Source organism: Martes martes (assembly GCF_963455335.1).
Source record: "Martes martes genome assembly, chromosome: 7".
NCBI lineage: Eukaryota > Metazoa > Chordata > Mammalia > Carnivora > Mustelidae > Martes > Martes martes.
Window position 1 is genome coordinate 37,066,340 of NC_137894.1, and position 25,235 is coordinate 37,091,574.

The 25,235-nt window shown below is 36.8% G+C and overlaps 1 protein-coding gene across 1 annotated transcript in view; it reads right to left on the bottom strand.

Annotated features, from left to right (window-relative positions):
- NEDD4 (NEDD4 E3 ubiquitin protein ligase) overlaps nucleotides 1-25,235 on the bottom strand; it is a 120,402-nt gene that overhangs the window by 76,344 nt on the left and 18,823 nt on the right. The window contains exons 3-5 of the mRNA XM_080807818.1: nucleotides 19,117-19,195; nucleotides 18,978-19,016; nucleotides 305-358 (exon numbers count right to left, since the gene is read on the bottom strand). Of these exons, the coding sequence (XP_080663944.1) occupies nucleotides 305-358; nucleotides 18,978-19,016; nucleotides 19,117-19,195 (172 nt within the window). The remainder of the gene's footprint in view (nucleotides 1-304; nucleotides 359-18,977; nucleotides 19,017-19,116; nucleotides 19,196-25,235) is intronic.

Consider the following 25,235-nt stretch of genomic DNA (forward strand, 5'->3'; position numbering starts at 1 on the left):
CATACCCACCACAGCACAGAGCATGAGTGTGAGGGAAGGCGAGACAAGGAGGCCAGCTTTCCTAGAGTAAGACAGCAATCTGTGGAGAAGTGACAGAAAGAGGGGTGCTTGGGAGGAAAGTGCAACGGTACACAGCAGCACCAGGAAAGAGAGGAAAAAGTTGCATCCACCTCTCCATTTTGTGCAGAGCCTTCATAACCCCCTTAAGTCGCCTCTCACGTCACGGATTCCCAGCCCACGATGCGCTGCTCTACCGAGACAGACCCTCGCTTCCTGTTCATGCCACCAGTACAATATAACTTACCAACCGATTTTCATCAAATACTTCAAAAAGAAGCCGATGCTGCTGAGGATGGACCTAAGTAAGAAAAACACAAAGTTTCTTTAAAAACAAGTGAACATCAATCAACCCGGAATCTGAGAAATTAATGCTTGAGATGTTGCCATTTCCTAATTCCTTCTATTTACAGTGTATTTTAAATTACACGAGACACGTCGTACAAAGGCAGGGCAATCCTATGTCACCCATTTTCTGATAGTTCTACCATAACAACCAAGTGGATTTGCGTGCTTATTTTTATATTTTTTTTCTAAAATAGGATAAAAGAAAATTTCAAAAAATTATTTAAATATGTGCAAGCATTTAAAAATACAGATTGTATTTTAACTTATGATCAATTTTATTTACTGACTTCTTATGTATCAAGTTAGAACTACCCAAAGTGGATACTGATTTTATGGAAACTAGTTTTCTGAATCCTTTTTCATAGTGACTTGATATAACTATTTGTTGCTTCTACTATATAAAGGACACAAGCACTCAAAAGGTATACACTGAGTTTTCACTTACAAGATGAGTAAAAATTAGCATGCAGTATTTTTTTTTTCAAAGCTGATACTTTCACGTTTGCTGAAATATTTCAACATCAAGCTACTATCTACTAAATATCAAATACAAAGAAAATCTTTAACAATTTTTTATATCAGAGGTTAAGATGACATATAAAAAATTCCCACATTTAAACTAATTTTTCCCCTATGGTATATTACATTACACACTGTGATATTTTAAAACTTTGGTTTACAAAAAACAAACAAACAAAAACCTTCCAAGCCCCCCAATTTTGGTTTCCATGTTAAAAGTATTAACAACCTTCAGCAAAAGGACTAACAGGTGTGACAAAGACATTTATATATCTAAGCCAATGTCCACTCTCCCATATGTCTTCTAAGAACATAATCCTAATTTTACCTGTAACAATATGCCCAGGTCACCATACTGTACAACTCTGAGGGAGAGAGGCATTAATTTTTCTAAATTAAATAAATAAATAAAGTCTACTAACCTTACATACACAGACTGATCGACCTGATGACTTTTTTTTTTTTTAGGTTTCAGAACAATCAAGAGGTAGAACTTTTAGTTTAATCTAGCCAGACTAATTTCAAAATACATGCTCTTAATTACTAGGTTATATGGCCTCTCAAAGTAAAAATAAAATAAAATAAAATAAGATAAAACAAAACATATGAAGTAAATGATACAAAAAGAAAACAAGTAACTGCATTAACATAAAAAAAAGTATGTCATCCTGCCATTTGCGACGACGTGGATGGAACTAGAGGGTATCATGCTTAGTGAAATAAGTCAATCGGAGAAAGACAACTATCATATGATCTCCCTGATATAAGGAAGTGGAGATGCAACATGGGGAGTTAGGGGGGTAGGAGAAGAATAAATGAAACAAGATGGGATCGGGAGGGAGACAAACCATAAGTTACTCTTAATCTCACAAAACAAACTGAGGGTTGCTGGGGGGAGGGGCGTCGGGTTATGGACACTGGGGAGGGTATGTGCTATGGTGAGTGCTGTAAAGTGTGTAAACCTGGCAATTCACAGACCTCTACCCCTGGGGATAAAAATATATTATATGTTTATAAAAAAATAATAATAATAAATTTTTAAAAATTTTTAAAAAAGTATTTCATTGGAGAAAAGCATTACATAGAACTATAGCTGCAATCTATAACATTTAGTGTTTACAGTGAAGATGCAATTAGAATAAACTTATCTTAAAAAGGCATTAAAATATACAAAATACATACTAGTGATGATAGAAGGAATTATTAAAAGAAAAGGAGTCTTTATTTTTTTCATTTATTGATATTTTCCATAGCCTGATATAGAGCCAGATATCTAAGTATTCCAATGGCAAGTTAAAAAAAGATATTATGCCGCAACATACAAGAAACACCTTTACTGTCTTTAATAAACTTTATTCAGTTTATTTGGATTCTCTTTATCCTTATAATTTTTCAATTATGTTTCTATTTTATTTACTATTTTCTTAATATTTAGCTCATTTTTCTTCATGTATTTTATTTTAAAAAATTAATTTCAGTATAATTAACATAGAGTGTTAAAGATTTTTTTTAAATTTTTTTTATTTGATAGACAGAGATCACAAGCAGGCAGAGAGGCAGGCAGAGAGAGAGGGGGAAGCAGGCTCCCCGCTGAGCAGAGAGCCCGATGCGGGGCTCGATCCCAGGACCCTGGGATCATGACCTCAGCCAAAGGCAGCGGCTTAACCCACTGAGCCACCCAGGCGCCCCTTCATTTTTTTTTTAATAGTGGACTAATATTCTAGTGTGTGTGTGTGTTTACCAATCTTCTTTATCTATTCATGGTCAGTTTGGTTGCTTCCATATTTTGGCTATTGTAAATAGTGCTGTAGTAAACAGGGGTGCATACATCTTTTAGAATTAGTATTTTCATATTCTTTGGGTAGTAAAATTGCTGGATCATATAGTAATTCTATTTTCACTTTGAGGAACCATACTATTTTCCACAATGGCTGCACCCGTTTGCATTCCCACCAGGGGTGCACAAGGGTTCCTTTTTTCCACATCCTCACCAGCACTTGTTGTTTCTTGTGTTTTTTACTTTAGCCATTCTGACAGGTGTGAGATGATATTTCATTGTGGTTTTGATGTGCCTTTCCCTGATGATTAGTGATGCTGAGCATCTTTTCATGTGTCTGTTGGCAGCCTGATGAGTTTTTTATATACACATGCTGTGTCATCATCACCTAGATCAAAGTATCGAATGTTCTGTTCTATTTTATGTATTGTGTTCTCTGTAATTAGTGCCCTCTGGACTTGTTCAACATGGACACTCTGAATATGTCTATCTAAAAATGATTCCCTTATATGCAGGGACAACCAAAGAGACCAACCTATTGGAAGTCATTGGATGGGCTTCTGGGAGAGCTCTTTAAGTGGGGCTAACTCAGCTGGAAGAGAGAGATGTTACTGCTGCCCCTTGCATTTCTCTTCCTGACTTGGTCAGGACAGCTGGCTCTCATACAGTCACATTGTGACCATGGAGCAAACTACGGGGACGGAAGCCCCAGTCAAGGATGAGACACCATGGAAAGAGAAAAGCGGTCTAAGACAATCATCTTTTCTAAGAAGAAATAGAGGAATTTGGGGAGGGGATGAACTTTGAGCTGAAACTTAACAATGGAAGAATTTGAAGACAATACAGAGAATATTTCCCAGCAAGGAGATTACATGAGGAGAGACATGGGGGCAGAATGAGCATGCTCTAAGGACATGAAACTGATAACATTTTTGTATTAGAAAATGGCAAAATTTTGCATTTTAGGCTAGAGCCAGGCTGAGGGTACTGAAATCCAGAAAAGGAGTTATGACTTGGCTGGTAGGGAAGAAAATGAAGCTTTTAAAGGAAAAACGACATGATGTAGGTCATACATAAATATTATTTTGTCAATGATACACAAAACAAATTAGGCTGGAGAGAAACCCTGGAGTCCATAGAGACTGTGGCTCTAGGGACTCGAGCATGAAGTGTGTATGAGAGCTTTGCCCAAGATGGTCCCAGTGAGAATACGAAGGGAGGAAAGACCATAAAAAACATTTTGAGGGAAAAAAAAATCAAAAGTCTCAAGGTCTGTCAAAGTACCTGGCAGACACAGTAGAAGTTTGACAAATATTGCTAAGAAAATAGGTAGAATATCTGTTCTAATCAGGCCTCTGCTGTCCTGGTTTAGCATTTAATTAATCTTCCTAACAGGATTCGCTACCCCAACTATTGTGTCTTTTAAATTTAATCTTTCCTACTATAACTGGATTGATTTACCTAAAAGACTGTTCAGGCCATCTTTACTGCCTTACTCAAAAGTCATTCCCAACGGCCTAAAGAAGGACATCCCAATGATGTAGCATGGAATGATCCTTCATGATCTGAGTCCAGTTTGCCTTTCCAGCCTCATCTCTTACAAGAGTCCCCCTGCCAACCCAAATATACATACATACTACATTCTAATCACATTAGGAAAAGAAGACTCGCCACTCACTGGACTTTGGACCTGTACTTCAGTACATGCTAAGGTCTCTCCCCTTGAAACACCTTCTCTGCTTTATGTTCAAGCCTTAGTTCAGATGTCAGCTTCTCCTTAAAGCCTTACCTCCCCAGTCACTTCGACTCCTCTGTCTTCAGCTTATTACAACACTGACTACTATCTTCCTTTTATCGAAGTTAATAGGGAATATGTGCTATTTCTCCACTGAATTACAAACACCGTAAGAGACTTACCATGTTGTTTCCTGTTTATGAGAGGCACACAATAAATGCAACAATACACTTTAACACATGTGGTGAGAATACTAATTCAAAACAGCAGCTTGAACATGAATATTTATCCTCTCCTTCCTGAGATCCCATTGAAGTAATAGTAAAGGAGTCTGTAAGAGGTGTAAAACCAGTACAGCAAAGATAGTATGAGGATCATCAGCAAGTGGGCTATTTCAACAACTCCCCATCAGACAGATGAAGTAGGGATGAAGGCAGTAAGCAGCGCAGAAGAGGCTGGGAACTCAAAGCAATGCCATGATCCCAATGAGAGAATGCTCGTGTAGCACCGCACCTCTGGGTGGTCCACACACAGACACACACGCATCATCAGAGAGTTTCTCTTTGCATCTGATTTCAGCTAGAGGTTTTACAAAAATGCAACCACCAGTTTTAATATATAAAACATAAATGGACACTAAAAATGTAGCGTGGAGGAACAGGTGATTTTTCTATTGTATCACTGTTAAGTATGATTAGATTATCAGAGGTCACAGATGTATGAACACAAAAACTGTGCTTAAAGGAAAAAAAACAGATGATTTACGGAACAAAAGAAAACACTTAAAAAAAAAAAACCTGTAAGGAGAAATATTTAGGAAAGTTTTGAATCCATAAAGCAAAAACAGGATAGTATAAAAAGGGAACAACTAGAGAACAAAGAAGCATTAGAAGTAAAAATGACTGTTGAATTCAAATATAAACAGCTTAAGGTAAATTTGAAAAAAAAATCTCAAAATGTAGAACAAAAAGCTAAGTTGAGGAAAGTATGAGAGAAAGTAAAAAAGAGGATTTTCTGAATCCTCAGAATTCAGTGAAAGAAGGGAACCCTAATGCCCTAAAGTAGAAGTTGAGAAAACTCTGGCTGTAGGTCAAATCCAGCCAGCCACCTGCTTCTTTTTTTTTAAAAAACAGCCCATGAGATAAGAATTTTTAAAAAAAACTTAAAATGACTACATTTTAAATGGATATATAAGTAGCTACATAATAGCCTCAATTTTTGCCTCCAGGTCCATAAACCTAAAGTATTTCCTATCTGTCTCTTTTTAAAAAGTTTGCTAGAGGTGCCTGGGTGGCTCAGTCGGTTATGCATCCAACCAGCTGGAATCCTCAAATGATAATACGGAGGAAAGAAAATTATTACAGAAATTACTTACACAAATCTTCAGAGCTGAAGGGAAACAGTCTTTAAATTGAAATGCTTACCAAAGGCCCAACACAAGGAATTTAAAACTGTACACATAAGGCACATCACTGTGAAATTTTAAAACACTAGGATAATTATGAAACATTTCAGAGAAAGAGAAAAGAAACCCAAAAGAACAAGAATCAGACTTCTCAACAGCAACAGGATGCTCAGCAATGTTACCATGAAGTCATGCCTTCAAGTTCCTAAGGAAAAATTATTTTCAACCTAGAGCCCCATGAGTGGCCAAACCATTGGCCAAACGTAAGCTGGCTATTTACTTATCTGTCCTAGCTTGAAGGCAGTTTGGGATGTGTGAGCTTATTCAGCAATATGGGAATAATGGCCAGAATAACAAACAGGAACAGTTAAAAAGTGTTTTTTCCTGGGAAACAGGAATAGAAAGGGGGAAGTGGAGCACTAGAGTCTGTCATTTCCCATGATAAGCCCCTTTATACTATCTCCGCTTTAAGCTATGTGTGAATTTTTTAACGAGATAATCTTAAACATGTATTAAAAATAGGAGTAAAGCTATGGTCACACACACAAAAAGAGTTTATAGGGTCGTATTTATAGGGAAGGTGAAAGCAGAAGAAACAAAAACTAAAATGTTGGTGATAGAATTTTTGGAAAAAAAAATAAGCATGTAAGTCTATAAATGCACAAAATACTAGAGAAAAAAAATTGCCAGAGGACTAACTAAATGTTCAAAGAAGAACAAAGTGTCAATTTATTCTATAATTATAGAATATATAATTAGAATTATAGAATATATAATATATATAAATGTCAATTTATTCTATAATGTCCATAAAGAATCTGAAGTAATGTTCCTGGAAATTTTGCTGGTGGATGCAGAAAAAAAAAAAAAACAACAATGCAGGTACATATCAGAAAGTAGCTTTATTGAGATATAGTATAGTTCACATGCCATATGACTGACCCACTGAAAGTGTACAATTTAACAGTTTTTAGTATTTTCATAGAGTATGCAACTACTGTCACAATCTTAGAACATTTTCATCACCTTAGAAAGAAACCCCATGCCCTTTAGCAGTTCCTCCTAATTTCCCCTCAACCTCACCAGTCTCAAGCAACTTCCAATTTACTTTTTGTCTCTATTGATTGATCTATTCCAGACATTTAATATAATCGTATAACATGTGGTCTTTTGTAATTGGCTTCTTGCTACTTTTTTGTGGTTCACCCATGTTGTAGCTGGTATCAGTACTTCATTTCTTCTTAGAGATAAAAAATATCCCGTTGTATGTATAAACCCCATTTTATGTATCCATTCATCTGTTGGCAAGACATCGGGGTTGTTTCTACTTTTTGACTGTAATGATTAATGGTGCTAAGAACATTCACGTACAAGTTTTTGTGTGGACATATGTTGCAAGTACATTTTAAAATAAAACTGTAAAAATTAAATGGATGTGTAAATGTTAATGGTATTTTTGTTTATTTATTTATTTTAAGAGCGAGCGTATGAGAGGGGGTGGGAGGACAGAGGGAAAAAGAGAGAAAGAATCTTAATCAGGCTCATGCCCAGCGTGGAGCTCGACACAGGGCTCAGTCTCACAACCCTGAGATCATAACTTGAGCCGAAATCAAGAGTCAGACACTTAATTGACTGAGTCATCCAGGTGCCCCAGAAAGATAATTTTATAAGAATAAAGCATTATATAAATTGAAAGTATCTTTGCATTTTTATTTACATGATTTCTCTATATAGTTATTTTCATTAACAAATATAAAAATAAATTATAGATACATAGCCATGGTGGGGGGGAATCCAAACAGTAAAAAAGATACACGATGAATGATAAATCTCTCTCTTATCCTTGTCCTCAGAGAAAATACTGGAGTTTCTTAGGTCCTTCCAGAAGTATTTTATGCAAATACCAGCATATGAGAAAGCATTTTTTGTTTCTGTTTTTACACAAATAGGTACATCATATACATACAATGTTCTGTGCCTTTGCTCCTCCATCAGTACAATTTGAAACTAATGCTCTATTAATACATATACATCTGTCTCTTTTCAAATAGCTAATGAGGATTTCACTATATGGCTGTACCATAATTTACTTAGTGCTTTATTAAGGGGGGTCCCCCACTTCTTCCTAGCTAACAGAATTCTATTTTTATTCAAATAGTGGATGACAATATGTGTCAGGGATAGATGGTCACTCTCTGCCCCCAGGGGCTGAATCTTGATTCTTCTAAGCCTCGTAATTCCATTCCCCTTACCAAAAATGGGGTTAGAAATTGTACATGACACAATTCCAGCCCAAGAGATAAGAATCAATGTCTCCTGGGAGAAATTTTGGAAAGGATGCTTCCCTTTTTCAAAGAGACACATGGGGGAGAACTCTCCTTCTTCTACCTATGGACATTATTGTGTGACTCTGTGACTTTCGGAACTGCTGCAAGCATTCTGTCACCTGGACAGAACGCCAAGAGAACCCCAGAGAGGCTGGACCATACATGACTCTGCTCAGCTGCTGTGGTTACCCCCATTCCTCTAGGTCTGACTCTTACGCTTAGAGATGATAAATGTGCTTATTGTTTAAGCTGGTATTAGTTGTTACTTCAAGTCTATTACTTGAACCCAAGAGCATCCTAAATGGTACACCTCCTCAGAGGGGCTAAATTCCCTATTATCAACCTGGCCTTATACCCTAAATTCATAGTATCTCTCTGATATTCGCTCCATAGCATCTGGTGTTTCCCCTTTCATAATGCTCAGTACACCGGCATTTATTTTGACATGTTCATGGGGGTCCATAGGAGACAGTGAGCTTTGTTGAGGGACTGTGCCCATCTCATTAGCAAGCATCAGAAAGTGCCTGGAAACAAATACAGAGAACCATCACACCAATTTTTTGTGCGTTTGTAGAGGTGGAGGAGAATAAATATATGGATGAAAAACACATAGGAAAGAATACCAGAAGACTGCACAGTGATGGTTTTATGGTAATTAAATTACGGGTGATTTTTATTTCTCTTAAAAATATATATAATAGTTATTTTATATATGTATATATAATATAATTATATATGAAATATGTACAATTTTTTAATTTGTCAGAATTTCCAGAACCAGGGTCTCTACTAGGCAGGTAGAAAAGAAGAAAATTTTACTACATTGAAAAGGACACTCTGACAAATAAGTAATATGCTCAGAAAGGGACTCCTCAGACTCAAAAAGACAGAGAGTTCACCCAGTACGGTGCAGTACGCACAACAGAAAGGACCCTGTGTTCCCACATTTTGAGATCCACGTTTCCCTACAGAACATATGTGTGAACATATACACATTATGTTAATGCAACTGGCCCTTGAACAACTTGAAGGTTAGGGGTGCAGTTGAAAATCAGTGTATAACTTTTGACTCCCCTAAAACTTAACTGCTGATGGCCTACTGTTGACCAGAAGTCTTACGGACAACATAAACATAAATCAAGGTAATAAATGTACTTGTTGTTTACTGTGTATGTTATATATATTAAATACTATATTCTTTTTTTTTTTTTTTAAAGATTTTATTTATTTATTTGACAGAGCGAGGTCACAAGTAGGCAGAGAGGCAGGCAGAGAGAGAGAGAGAGGAGGAAGCAGGCTCCCTGCCAGGCAGAGAGCCCGATGCGGGGCTCGATCCCAGGACCCTGGGATCATGACCTGAGCCGAAGGCAGAGCCCTAACCCACTGAGCCACCCAGGCACCCCTAAATACTGTATTCTTAAAAGAAACTGAGGGAAAGGGACACCTGGGTGGCTCAGTCGTTACGCGTCTGCCTTCGACTCAGGTCAATACTCCAGGGTCCTGGGATTGAAAGTCCCACATAGGGCTCCCTGCTCTGCGTGAAGGCTGCTTCTCCCTCTCCAGTCTGCCTGCTTGTGTTCCTTCTCTCACTGTCTCTGTCTGTCAAATAAATAAATAAAATCTCAAAAAAAAAAAGTTGAAGGAATGAAAACGTTACTAAGAAAATCATAAGGAGGGGTGCCTGGGTAGCTCAGCGCGTTAAAGCTTCTGCCTCTGGCTCAGGTCACGATCCCAGGATCCTGGGATGGAGCCCCACATCAGGTTCTCTGCTCAGCAGGGAGCCTGCTTCCCTCTCTCTCTCTGCCTGCCTCTCTGCCTGCTTGTGATCTTTGTCAAATAAATAAATAAAATATTAAAAAAAAGAAAATCATAAGGAAGAGAAATACATTTATAGTACTATACCATATTTATAAAAAAATTCTGCATGTAAGTGGACCCATGGAGTTCAAACCTGTGTTGTTCAAGGGTCCACTATATAATGTGCTGCATATGACTACTAAGGATAGAAACCAAGCACCAAAGAAATATGAGGAATGGAGTGAACTGTCTTTCCAGATGCTCAGGAACTGCTCATTCACAGTCTGTCTTCCTTCCCATAACTTGCCTCCCTTAGTCTCATCTGAGCAACTAACTGTAAATGCAGATTTTACTATAATTTTCTAGGAAGCATTAATTTTAATTTGGAGTCTTTCCTGTTTGTTAATCTACCAATAACAGTTCTCTGCAAAAACTTTCTTTGAGCTTCATGTTTTCTCAAAGACATAAAGGCTCCCTTCAACTTTTGGCCACAATTTCCACTTGGTTAAATGCCCAAAAACCAAGTTTTGACTGTAATATATTATCTCTATAGATATTTTATGTGAATACATTCAATTAAAAACATTTTGTTCTATGTATAAATAATGATATAAATGACAAAGAGGAAAATAGGGGACCACACATAATAGTGTCCTTTGTACAGAAAATACTAAATCACCATGTGTTTTCAGTTCTATTCTAGCTGTGATGAATTAGCATTGATCTAAACACAGATTTATCTAGTTGTTGTTGCAATAAATTTGCAAAGTTCTGATGGAAACAAATGTGCAGCCTATGATCCCAGAGTAAAGCAACGCTGGCTAGAACATTTGGTAATAGTGTAATTATGGTAAAAGAAATAATGAGTAAAAGACAGTAAAAGACACTAAGCTACACTATCATTTACAAATGGCCTTCTTTCTTATTTTTGTGTTAACATCTGTAATTCAAAAGTAGTACCTATTTTCAAGAACCTTTCCTAGAAGGAAATCAAGATCATCAAAAATAATGAGATCTTTAATTCCAATTTTAAATTTTAAAAAATTCTGAATTTTAATTATGATTTAAATTCCTCTAAGAGATATCCATATTTTCTCTTTCTACTCATACTGCCTTTGATAGATTTTTGGCTTTTAAAGAATTTGTTCATTTTAGCTAAGTTAAAATTGTTGCCATAAAGTTGTCTATATTTTATTACTATTGTCTGTGGGATGTAACTTCCATTCTGTTTTTAAGGATTTATTTATTTATTTTAAAGGGAGAGAGAGGGAGTGGGGGAAGGGACAGAGGGAGAGGAAGAAAGAATCTCAAGCAGACTCCCAGCTGAACTGGGAGAATGAGGTGGGGCTCGAGCTCATGACCTGAGCTGAAACCAAGAGTCAGTCACTTAACCAACTGAGCCACCCAGGCACCTCTGTGCCTTTCATTCTTGATAGTGGTCATTTGTGTTTTCTCTCTTTTTTTGTGCTACCTATAGCATATCAATTTTATTAATCTTTTCAAAGAACCACCTTTGGTTTCCTTTATTTTCTTGACTTTTTATCCATTTTCTATTTCATTGATTTCTATTCTTATTTCTTTCCCTCTACCTTTTTTTTTCTAAGACAGACTTAGATCACTGACTTTAAATCTTTTTTCTTTTGTACATAAGCACTTAAATGTATAAATTTGTTTCCAAGCACTGAATTAGCTCATCCCATAATCTGATAATGTTACACTTGAATAATCAGTTAAAACGCCTTGTAATTTTCCTTCTGATTTCCTATTTGATCCATAGCTTATTTAAAATCTGTTGCCTGGGCCACTTAGGTGGCTCAGTTAAGTGTCTGCCTTCAGCTCAGGTCATGATCCCAGGGTCTCAGGATGGAGTCCTGCCTCAGGGTCCCTGCTCAGCATGGAGCCTGCTTCCCCTTATCTCTTCTGCTGCCCGCCCCCCACCCCAGCTTTTGCTCTGTCAATTAAATAAATAAAATCTTTTAAAAAATGTTGCTTAATTTCCAAATATTTGTGGATTTCCCAGATACATTTGTATTACTGAATTCTATTTTCAGAGAACACGTTGAATCTTAAGCCTTCTAAATGTATTCAGACTTGTTCTATGGCCCAATATATGGCCCATCTTGGTGAATGTCCCATAGGCATATAAAAAGAATGTATATTCTTCAGATGTTAGCTGTAGTCTTCTATACACGCCAAGAGGGTTGATTGATAGTGTTGCTCAAAGCTTTTATGTCTTTACCGATATTTTTGTCCAGTTATTTTACTATTGAGAGAGGAGTGATAACATCTTCAACTATTCTGAATTTATCTCCCTATATCTGTCAATTTTTGCTTTATAATTTTGAAGCTCTTTTATCTGGTGTGTCTCCCTGATGACTAAGCCTTTTTATGTTTCTGAAATGTCCTTCTTTATCTCTAGTAATACGTTTCATCCTAAAGTCTACTTATGTAATGTTAATACACCCTTACCAGGATTTTTTTTGGGGGGTGGGGTGGGGTTTTGTTTTGTTTTTTTTTTTTTGGCTTTGTGCTGAAATGATATATCTTTTTCTGTACCTGTCTGTGTCTTTATATTCAATGTGTGTCCACTATTAAGAGCATATTGTTGAATCTTACTTTTGGGGGGTACTTACTGAGATGGCTGGCTTTATGACAATCATCTTTCTATTTCTATTCTATTTATCTTTATTTCCTTTTATCTTTTTAAAAAATTATTAATCAAGTATTTCTTGGTATTCCATTTTCTTTCCTTTACTGGCATTTTACCTATAATTTTACCTTTTAATTTTTAGTGGCCACTCTGAGGATTACAGTATGCACCCTTAAGTATCACAATTCTATCAGCCAGAGTTGAGCCTCCTAGATCTCTTTCAAGAGAACCTGCATAGCTGATTGACAGCCTCTGGTGACCATGCACCTTTAAATCTACCCATTTGTTCTCCTGGCCTACTCCCAAAGACTGGGCATAGCAGGGATCTAGAGCCTGGTCATTCATGCCCAACACAGAATTTCCTTAACAGACAATCTTTCCTGGGAGACTCTGTCAGCTTGGATAAGACCTTTTCAGAACTGTGTTGCAATGTGGGGCTCTACTTACCAACCCATTACCCCCTCCCTGCAAGTGTTAGGCCTGCATCATGATGAGAAGGCTCTTCCCAACTGTGTGTCGTCCCTCATTAACCTTCACCAATGTTTGTCCAATAAACCTCTTGTGTATCTAATCCCATCTAAGTGTCTGTTTCTTAGAGGACCTAAACTAACCAGATGGTATGTGTGGTCAGCTTTTAGACCGGACCATATTTACCTGCTGTCAAGGAGCTCCCTATCCTGAACAGAATGTGGGACATGTATTGTCCCTGGCATAAGATGTGGCTCAATTCCTAAAAGTTTCTCTAGTGGTGTCCTGGGGAAATGCCCTGCCTAATATTCAGCTTGTACCAAGGCCACCGGTTCTGTGAATGCACCCAGTAGTAATTTCCCTGGTTTTCCAGTGTAAAATTGGGATTCACATACTGGAACTTGGCGCCTCTCACCTCTACCACCATCCTGAATCCATGGCTTGTGGGATAAGAGCCATAAAAGTAAGAAAGCCAAAGTGGAGGCCTCTGAAACTGTCCTCTCTCTGCTCAAGGTAATAAATCTAAAACAACATTGATTAGATATGACAACAAAAGCACAAGCAGTAAAAGAAAAAATAAACTGAACATCCTCAAAATTAAAAGCTTCTGTGCTTCAAAGAATGCCATCAATAAAATCAAAACACACAACCCACAGAATGGGAGAAAATTTTTGCAAATTGTGTGTCCAACAGGGACTTGTATCTAGAAATACAAAGAACTATGACAACTCAGTAACAAAAGACAAATAATCCAATTACAAAATGGGCAAAGAATCTAAACAGACATTTCTCCAAAGAAGATATACAAGTGACCAATAAACTCATGAAAAGATGTTCAACATCATTAGCCATCAGAGAAATGCAAATCAAAACCATAATGATATGCCATTTCACATTCACTAGGAGGGCTGAAATAAAGAGACAGATAATAACAAGTGCTGTCAAGGATGTGGAAAAGTCAAAATGCATATACTGGTGGTGAGAATATAAAGTGGGACAGCCACTTTGGAAAACAGTTCAGCAATTCCTCATACGACCCAGCAATCCTACTTCTAGGTATATGCTTCCAAATGAAAATATATGTCCACATATTATTCATAATAGTTAAAAAGCAGAAACAACCTAGATGTCTGTCAACTGATGCATGGATATATAAAATGTGGTTATCCATACAATGGAATACTATTTGGCAATAAAAAGAAATAAAGTACTGATACATGTTATAACAGGGTTGAACCTTGGAAACATTATGCCAAGTGAAAGAAAGCAGACACAAAAGACCACATTCTATATGAAATCATTTATATGAAATGGCCAAAAAGGGAAATCTAAGACACAGAAAGTAGACTGGTAGTTCCCTGGGAAGAGGGGCAGATGCTGGGGAAAATGGAGAGTGACAGCTGGTGAGTATGGGGTTTTTTTCCCAGGCTAATGAAAACGTTCTAAAAGTTAATTTTGTTGCACAATGCTCTGACTATACTAAAAACCACAGAATGGTACCCTTTGGGAGGGGTGCACTGTATGTTATGTGAATTATATCTCAATAAGCTGTTTAAAAACCAAACAAAAATCTTGCAACCTGGTGGGAATGTCAAAGATTAGTACCACTGCCAAAGCCCTAAAGGATATGAGGGTTGTTCCTACAATAGGTTCATTTAATTCTCCAGTCTGGTCCCTGCAGAATCCAGACAGACTTTGGAGAATGACTATGCACACAAGTTCAACCAACTAATAGCCCCAGTTGCATGCTGGCTCCCGAACACAAGGAATCCAGAGTGTGACCTGGCAACAGCGGAAGACTGTGGTTTGATGGGACTCACTGTGTCCCCTGGACTGAGTGTGCTCCCTTTGGGAACTCAGACCTCTAACTCAGTAGAGCCCAAAGTTCCAGGGTTGGGAACCATACAGTCCTCCAGTAGGTCTTTGGAAATGATGACAGATGGGGCCACTCCTACTTCTACTCCTTTGTTCTCAGTCCCATGTATAATTTCTGTTGCAAACACAGCTTCATATTGAAGTTTCTGGTTTAGTGAATGAACTCGCTCCCCATCTTTGCAGACTGTTGCCTCCACATTGGTGCTTCAGTTGTGCCTTCAGGAGGCCATTCCAGTGTCCTATGAGGCTCCTGTTTCTGGATGATGTGGCAGGTGATGTAACCAGTAGATCCCATGATCATGAGTTCATTCCCGCACCTCCTTCACTATGAATTGGGTCTCTTGGATGGTTGAAATGTTGTGGGATTTCTAGCCCTAGAAAACATGTATCTGTAACCCCCAGACAGTTGTGCTGGCTGAGGTTCTGCAGACTGGAAAGGCAAATCCATACCCAGAAGTAATCAGAGAACAAATTACTGGCCCTTTCAGGATGGAAGGGACCCAATTTAGTAAACTTACCACAGAATGGCTATGGTTTTATTTTCTTATAAAATATTTGTCTGGTTTTGGTATCAGGTAATGCTGGCCTAATGAATGAACTGGGACATGTTCTTTCCTCTATTTTTGGCAAGACATTGTGTAGAATTAGAATTATTTATTCCTTAAGTGTGTGACAGAATTCAGCAATGAAATCACCTGGGCCTGAAGGTTTCTTTACTGGAAAGTTTGTAACTGTTTTCAAGTGCAGTTTCACTAAAAGTTATAGAACTTTTCAGGTACTTTTTATTTTCTTGAAGTATATTATCTTTAAAGGGTATTGGTTGATTTCATCTAAGTTAATGAATTTATGGGCACAAAGTTGTTCAGAACATCCCTTACTATTCATTTTATGTCTGTAGGTTCTTGATGAATTTGCTCTGTTTATTTGTTGCTGTCTTTTTGGCTATACCTCTCTTTCATTTTATAGTGGTTGCACTAAGGATTGTAATATACCTATTTAACTTTTTGTGGACTAAAGTGAATATCCAGCCACTTTACGTAATACACAGAAGCCCTACAACCAAAAAGGTTGTTTTATCCTCGCTCTTCTATGTTATGGTTATAATATGTATTATGCCTACATAAATCCCACCAATGTTATAATTTTTGCTTTCAACAGCCATTGATATTTTAAGTTACTCAACAGGGGAAAATAATATATTATAATCACTGATAGTTACTCTTTGTTGCTTTTTCTTCATTTCTGAAGTTAAATTTACCTCTGATACCATTTACCTTCGGCCTAAAAAATTTCCTTTAGCATTTTCTTTAGAGTATGTCTACTGGCAATAAATTCTCTTATTTTTCCTCAGTGTTGAATTCCTTTATTACATTATCATTCCTGAAGGGTACTTTTGTTAACTACAGAATTCTGATTCAATTGTTCTTTCCTCCTTTGCCACCTTCATTACGGTTTCATCGTGGTGTCTGCAGAGAAGCCTTTAGCTTCTTAAACCATTACTCCTCTACCATTTTTCCAGGCTGCCTTCAAAATTTCTTCATTATCTTTGGTTCCAGCAGGTTGACCATGATGTGTCTGAGCATGGTTTGCTTTGCATATACTCTCTGTTTTGCTGAATTCCTTTACTCTGTAAAAACATTTCTTTTACCAAATTTGGAGATTTGGGGCCATCATCACTTCAAGTATTTTTTTCCACCAATGTCTTTTTCTCCTTCTGAGACTTCAATGACCCAAATAGTAAGCTCTTTTAATATTGTCCACACGTCCCTCAGGCCCTACTAATTTTCTTTTTCTGATCTTTATTTTCTGTTCTTCAGATGAGATCATTTCTATCGCTTATCTTCAATTTCACTAATGTTTTTCACTGTTATCTTCACTTTGCTATTGAGCTCATTTGGTGATTTTTTAAATTTCAAATATTATATTCTTAAAATCTAGTATTTCTATTTCATTCTTTTTTTACAGTTTTTGTTCTCTACTGAGAATAGTTATCTTCCCATTCATTTCAAGAGTGTTTACATCATGGAGTGTAATTGTAATGGTCATAATAGCTGTTTTAATTTGGTAGCTGTTCTACTACTAAATTCCAATGTCTGCTTCATCTTGCTATTGACACTTATTGATTGTCTTCTTTGGAGAATTGGTCATATTTTTGTGATTTGTTGTAGGTAAGATAATTTTAGACTCACTTTGAATATTATGTTGTGAGACTCTGGATCCTGCTAACATCCTTCATACCTTTACAGTTGTTTATAGAATCAGGTTAAGTTCAGTGCCCTATTACTACATCATGGCTAAAACTAGAAGTGTCAATTTTTTTTTGAGTCTTGAAAAAAATAACAATAGCTGAATACCTCCTTAATATGATAAAAAAATAAAAAGCTATGTTTAATGGAGAAAAGCTAGATTAATTCCCATCAAAACTGGAAACAAGACAAATAAACATCCATCCCTATTACAGCTAAACATTATTTGACACGTGCAAGCCGATAATACTAGAAAGAAAAAAGAGTAAGAGGTACCAAAAAAACTTCAATACATCGAAAACACATATATTTCTAAGAAAAACACAATAAAGTAAGTAAAATAACAATAAAAGTGTAAATAAATAAAACACTCAATCACTTGGGAATTTTAAAATTCTCTCCGAACTAATACTTGTGCCAAAGAAGCAATCAAAACCACAGGTTACCAAATCTGGAATTTATTCTGGTGAAAGTAAGCCAGAAATTTTGCTTCATTTTTCCCCCATATGACTATCCAGTTGACTCAATACCACTTCCTCAAGAACCCAAAATTTCCAAACTGATTTAAAATGCTGTTTTCATGCCATACTAAATAGGGTAAGGAAGATCTCCTTCTCTACATTAGGAAAACCAGAAGCACTCTGGTTGGTGCTATTGGCTGGATCTTCAGCAACAGCTTCTCAGATTTGCTTCAACAATTTCTTCCGTTCCAATTCATTTTATTAAAACAAAACAAAACGAATAAAAAAAATCTCCACATGTGGAATACAGAAGGGAGGCTTCTATCTTCCTGACTGAAGTCCGGTGTGGCACCATACAAGCCTCAGGAGAGGCTGGTGTTTCAGGCATGGTCAGCTATGTCCACCACTGCTGAGCGTGTAACTAGGATGAGATTAGAGGAATGTGGCAACACAGAGGTCAGCGCACCTCAGTAAGAGCAGTTTTATTGCAACGATGCGGGTTTGGGTTAGACTAGAGTGGGTTAAGGAATGCATCAGAGAAGCAGACGTGATGGGGGCAGGCAACTCTTTCAACAACACTGATTATTCAGGTGAACAGAGAAATAAGTCAAAGCTAAAGAGGACTGTGAGGTCAAGGCAGGACATTTAAAGGACAGAATGTACAAATGGGAATGATCCAGCAGAGAAGGGGAGATGACTGTTTGCATCTCTATCGCTGCTGGGAGGGTGCTGATTCCCATATCAGCAAGGACTCTTAGAAACAGTTACAAGGAGGCACTGTCAACCTGAGGGCCCTCCTAAGGAGTCCGAAGTAACTGCTGATTTGGAGTTTGCTCTTATGCTATAGGGAGGAAGGCTGAGGGGGAAGGCAGGAACGTGAATGAAGCGTGTCTAAAAAGAAATGCATACATTCAGTAGTAGGCCCTCACCATCTCTTGTCCAGATCAGCCTATTTAATAAATGACCGGGGAGACACAAAATTGCATGATCTTTAGGAGAAAACATCAAAATCTGCTAAATTGGAGTAAGACTACCATATAATCTCTAAATCAGAATTAAAGTAGAATAAGATAATTCCAGGTTTAAAATTGTCTTTTACCTCTTTGTTACCTTACATACATTTTTTTTTTAAGATAAGTGATTCCAGGATCACGTCGTCAAGGAGATACCTAGATTTAACTCTTTTTAAATTTTTATAAATCTAGATAAATTCTAGTAAGATACATTTTAGAATGTTATAAATGGTAACTCATCATTCTAACCTACTCAGAAAATTTTTTTCCTGTTTTACTGAAATTAAATACATACTTACTCTGAATAATATTTCTTCATTCCATTTTGGATTCAAAGTCTAAAAGACAATAAACATAGTATAACTATTTTTTTTACATTTTGTCATATAAAAATAAAAAAATATATTTAAAATTTTTTTGAATATTGCTAAGTCTAACCTTTTTAATGGTTTTTGTTTGCACACTTGTAAAAACTCCATTCATTGGATCATATAACGTCACTCTCACATAAGGATCACTGTTAAAATAAAAAAAAAATAATAATTGTTGCTTATTCCCAAACTCAGATTGCTCAAACTATAAAAATCACAGATTTTTCCTTGTTAGCAATTTCTATAATTATTTCCTATGCTTAAACAGAAGGGTTCCTTAAGCAGGAATAAATAATTATAGTAATTTCTGCATCTTGTTAAAAAGCTAAAGTACTGTGTTAGTGAAAAAGACAAAGAATTGGAAAGAAAACCTTTTAATCTAATTTAATGATTTCCAACCTTTTTAGATTTTTGAAAATTTGTTCCATTTTTATTACATTCTTTCTTTTTTGGGGTTAAGATGGTCAATTTAACGATTCTCAAGATTAGCTTTGCAAGACTTCAGGTTGTTCCAAGTTACCTCATGGGTGTAAACTTTTTCTTTCTTTTTTTTTTTTTTTTACAAAATAAGACAAAGTGTTTTCAGTTGAAAATAATGTAACCCTTTCTACAAAGAGACATGGAAAAGAAAAATCTTGTGATATTTAAGTTTGCAAAGTAAAAGACTGTAGATACTTTACTTGTCCATGGTCAAATTTCTCCAATTCCTCTGAGGATCCTAAATACTCATGATTCTCCTCTACCAACTTCTCCTCCCATTTCCTCATACAACCTTACCTCTTACTTTACTTGACAAACATCAAAGCCATCAGACCACTTTCAATATGCTGGTATTTATCATAACGCATCCTTATCCCTAACCTCACTGACTCAGGCACTGTGCTCCCTGGTTGGGGCCAGTTCCTCTTTGTGCATGTTCCTCCCACGTACTCTGAAATCTTTCATCATCTGTTCTCACTTCTTCCTTTTATATTGTCAGATTTCTTTTGACCAAGGTTTTTCTAATCATATAAACACGTTTTTAAACTCTTCCCCCTCCTTAACTCCCTCTCCTTCCTCCAGCAGAGTGAGCTAGATTGTCTTTCTTCCAATCTCAAACTTTCCAGGAAAATAATCTGCAATAATATTAATAACAATAATGACTAATACTTACACAGTAATTACTCTGTGCCAGGCACCTTTCTAAACAGTTTATATATATTAACTCTTGGAATCCTTATAACTCCTTATGAGGTAGGTATGTTTATTGTCTTTCTTTTTGTACAGAGAGACAGGTCAGCCAACTTATTGCAGATCATAAAGTGTAAGTGCAAGGACGAGAACTGACACTCTAGCACCTGGCTCCAGAGGCCATGTTCTCAGCCACACAGCCAACCACTCCCTTTCTTCATTCCCTCAACTCCCTCTGCTCTTCAAAGCCCTAGAATTTGGTTTCTATCTCTTTCCTTCCTACCCATTCCTCTGAAACTGCTTCTCTAAAAGAAGGTTGCTAAAGCAATCAAAACCTTCCAGACACTTATTTTGTTGGTCCTCTCTATTTTTGATACTACTGATTACTTCCTCTTTGAAACTAATCTCATTTGCTTTCATGACACACCCCCTTTCTGGTTGTCCTCATACTATTCTAACTGTTCCCTCTCAGTCTCTCTCTTAGGCTCCTCTCCAGCAACTACCAGTTAAATACTAAAATTCCCTAACTATTGCCACTGGCTTTTTGTTCTCTCAAAGTTTTCCCTTCACAATCTCATCTATGGTTTCAAAAACTTTAAGAACAACTTCTTATTGTTCTGACTCATAACTAAAAGGTCTGAGAAGGGTTTTGCCCATTTTTTAATTAGCTATTTTATACATTAGTTTGAGTTGTAAGAAGTCTTTATATATCGTGAGTTAAAGGCTTCTATCAAATATATGTTGTTGCTTTTTTTTTATTTGACGGAGATCACAAGTAGGCAGAGAGGCAGGCAGAGAGAGAGGAGGAAGCAGGCTCCCTGCTGAGCAGAGAGCCCGATGTGGGGCTCGATCCCAGGACTCTGGGATCATGACCTGAGCTGAAGGCAGAGGCTTTAACCCACTGAGCCACCCAGGCGCCCCTCAAATATATGTTTTGAAAATATTTTCTCCCCATCTGTGGCTTGCCTTTTCTTATTATTACCTGTGTCTTGCAAATAAAAGTTTTTAATCCTGATGAAGTCCATTTCAACATTTTTCTTCCTTTATGGTTCATATTTTTTAAGTCCCACTCAAGAAATCTTTGCGTAACCCAGGAGAGCACAGATTTTTCTCCTACGTGTCCCTGTAGAAATTTTATAATTTTAGCTCTTATTAATTTTCTATATAATGTGTGGTAAGGACCGAGATTAATTTTGTTCCATACAGACAACCTGTTGTTCCAGTACCGATGGCTATCCTTCTCTTCAATTACCTTAACACATTTTGGTGAAAATGTATATGTGTATATATATGTATATTTGGTATATGTCTTTGTGTGTGTGTTTGTGTATGTGTTTCTATACTCTTTTCTTCTATTCCACTGAACAATATATCTATTCTTATGCCAATGCCACTCTCTTTTTCTTTTATGAAACTGCTTTGGTTTATTCCGTGCCCTTTGACTTTCCATAAAAATAATGGAATCAGTTTATCAATTTCTCCAAAAACACATGCTGGGATTTTGACTGGGATTGTGTCAAATCTAATCAATTTGAAGAAAGATAAAACTCTAAGAAAAATGAATCTTCCAATTCATGAACATAAGTATATTTATCCATTGATTTAAATCTTTGATCTCCCTCAGCAATGTCTTGTAGTTTTCATGCAAATCTTTTGTTAAATATATTTCTAGGGTTTCTGTTCTTGTTGTTTTGTTTTGTTTTAGTAAACTCCATGCCCAGTGTGGAGTCCAACATGGGGCTTGAACTCACAACCCTAAGATGAAGACCTGAGCTGAGATCAAGAGATGGATCCCTAACCAACTGCGCTACCCAGGTGTCCCACTTAGTTTTGTTTTTATGCTATTGTAAATGGATATTTTTTAAAAAATTATTTTCCAATTGTTCATTGATAGTATATAAAAATATAACCAATTTTGGTACATTGAGTTTGTATCCTGTGGCCTTATACCTTATTAGGTCTAGCAGATTTTTTGTAGACTCTTTAGGGCTTTCCATGTACTTGATCATGTTGTCGGCAAATAAAGACAGTTTTCTTCCTTTTCAGTCTGAATAACTTTAATTTCTTCTCCTTTGCCACATTATATGGCTAGGACATCCAGTACAGTGTTGAATTGACTGTAAGAGCACAAAACCTTGTCTTATTCCTGAATTTAAGTAGAAAGCATTCAGACTGCCACCACTGAGAATGATGTTAGCTATTGGTTTTTTCACAATAACCTTAATCAGGTTTAGAACATTCCCATCTGTCCCTAGTCTGTTAGGAGTTTCTATCATGAATGTGTGCTGAATTTTGTCAGATGGTTTTTTTGCTTTCACTGAAATGATCATGATTTTTTCATTTATTCTATTAATATGATGAAAGCATTGATTACTCTTTGGATGTTAAATCAATCTTACATTTCACTCTTAGCCTGCTGAGATTTTCTTTTTTTTAACATGAACAGGTGTTAGATTTTGTCAAATGTACTTTCTGTATCTACTGAAGTAATACTGTGGGTTTTTTTCTGTACTATATTAATACGATGAATTACATTGATAGATTTTATTTATTTATTTGAAAGAGGGCATGAGTGGGGGTGGGGGTGAAGGGAGAGGAAGAAACAGGCTCCCCACTGAGCAAGGAGCCCAATGTGGGACTCGATCCCAGGACCCTGAGATCATGACCTGAGCTAAAGGCAGATACTTAACCGAATGAGTCACCCAGGTGCCCCGATAGATTTTTTTTTTTTAAACCAGAACATTTATTACTGTGTGACTAACTGTTGAAATCCTTAGGATAACTGGAGGCCCCAGCAGAGTTTACTTGTTCTTAATGGAATCCGTCTGTGGTATACAATTTTTGGGGACCTCATTCAACTTGTCCCAGCAGTATTTCGTCTTTTAGCCTTGGCTAGTTATACTTTCTCTTCTGCCTGACAGGATAGCCACATTTGCCACAGGCTGACTCTGAAGGTAATAGGCCTTAGAGCTCCAGTGGCGGCATATCAAGTACATCTTACTGTGATGCTTTCTAAATGATGACATTTCCTTTGTCATCTTGTTTCTGTTGCTGAGACCAAAGAGACTGGAAGAGAAGGCACTTCCACTATATCCTACACTGATAGATTCTTTTTTAAAATGTTGCATAAACCTTACATTCCTAGAAAAATCCTCACCTTGTCATGTATTGTTATATACTGTTCAATACAGGGCTATTCAAACTTTCTATTTCTTCTGTGATTAATTTTGGTAATTTTTGTCTTTCAAGGATTTTGTCTACTTCATCTAAGTTGTGTACAATTCCTTATAGGTATGAGGTTGTGCACAGTGTTCCCTTTTTGTTTTTTCTGTTCCATAGGATCTATAGCAATGCATCTGCTTTCATTCCTATTATGGTAATTTGTGCCTTCTCTCTTTTGTTCTTGATCAGTCTAGCTAGAAGTTTAAAATTTTTAAGTGGTTTTTTTTTAAGATTTTATTTATTTATTTGACAGAGAGACAGGTGGGGGGCGGGAAGCAGGCTCCCTGCTGAGCAGAGAGCCCGATGTGGGGCTCCATCCCAGAACCCTGAGATCATGACCTGAGCTGAAGGCAGAGGTTTTAACCCACTGAGCCACCCAGGCGTCCCTAGAAGTTTAAAATTTTTATTGACCCCTTCAAAAAAAAAAAAGAAAGCTTTTGACTGCAATGATTATTTTCTATCATTATGCACTTTCTACTTCACTAATTTCTGCCGTTACCTTTATTATTTTCTTCCTTCTACTTACTTTGGACTTAATATGCTCTTTCTCTAATTTCTTAAGATCAGAACTCAAATCATTCATTAGATTTTGCTCCTTTTCTAAGTTAGGCACTTTAAAACTACATATTTTCGGGGCGCCTGGGTGGCTCAGTCGTTAAGTGTCTGCCTTCAGCTCGGGTCGTGGTCCCAGGGTCCTGGGATCGGGCCCCGCATCGGGCTCCCTGCTCAGCGGGAAGCCTGCTTCTCCCTCTCCCACTCCCCCTGCTTGTGTTCCATCTCTCACTGTCAAATAAATAAATAAAATCTTTAAAAAAAAATAAAAAAATATAAAACTATATATTTTCCTCTAAATATTACTCTAGCTGCATCCCCAAAATTTTGATATTGTTGTATTTTCATTTTCATTCTGTTCAAAATGTTTCCTAATTTCTCTTGTGGTTTTTTCTTTGACCCATAGATTATTAAGAAGAATACTGTTTTACTTCCAAGTATTTGGGGGTTTTCTAAATATCATAATATTATTTATTTATAATTTAATTCCACTGTTATCAGAGAACATCCTCTATATAATTTCTATGTTTTCAAAATTCCTGAGACTTGTTCTAAAATGGTGTGTGTTGGTAAATGTACCATATGCACTTGAAAATAATGTGAATTTTGCAGTTTTTTGATTTATTGTTTTATGGCCCAATATTATGGCTGACAGACTCTAGGGCAGCTCCTATTATCCCCACCTCCTAATGTTCATGACCTTTGAGTTATCCTCCTCTTAAATGTGGGAAAGACTTATGTATTCTAACCAATACATTATGGCAAAAGTGACAAAATGTATGTGATTGTATTATGTAAGACTGTAACCCACCAATGCTTAGAGATGCCCTCCTTTGCTAGCTTTGAAAAAGCAAGTCGTTAGCTTGCAAGCTGCCATATGAAGGTCATACAGTAAGGAACTTAGGGTGGCCTCTGACTGATAGCCAGCAAAAATGAACTCTCAGTCTGGCAGCTGAAAGGATCTGAATGCTATCAATATCCACATGGGTTTGAAAGTGGATTCTTCCCCAAAGACGACTCAGATGAGGCCATACCCCTAGCCAATATTTCCACTGCAGTTATGTGAGACCCTGAAGCAGACAACAAAGCTAAACCATGCATGGATTCTGACTCACAGAAACTGAGATAATAAGTGTTTGTTCTTTTAAGCTAATTTTATGGTAATCATAGTCTTGTAGAAATAGATAAATAATACATTTATGCGCCATGCTGGTGAATGTACTACATCCACTTGAAAAGAGT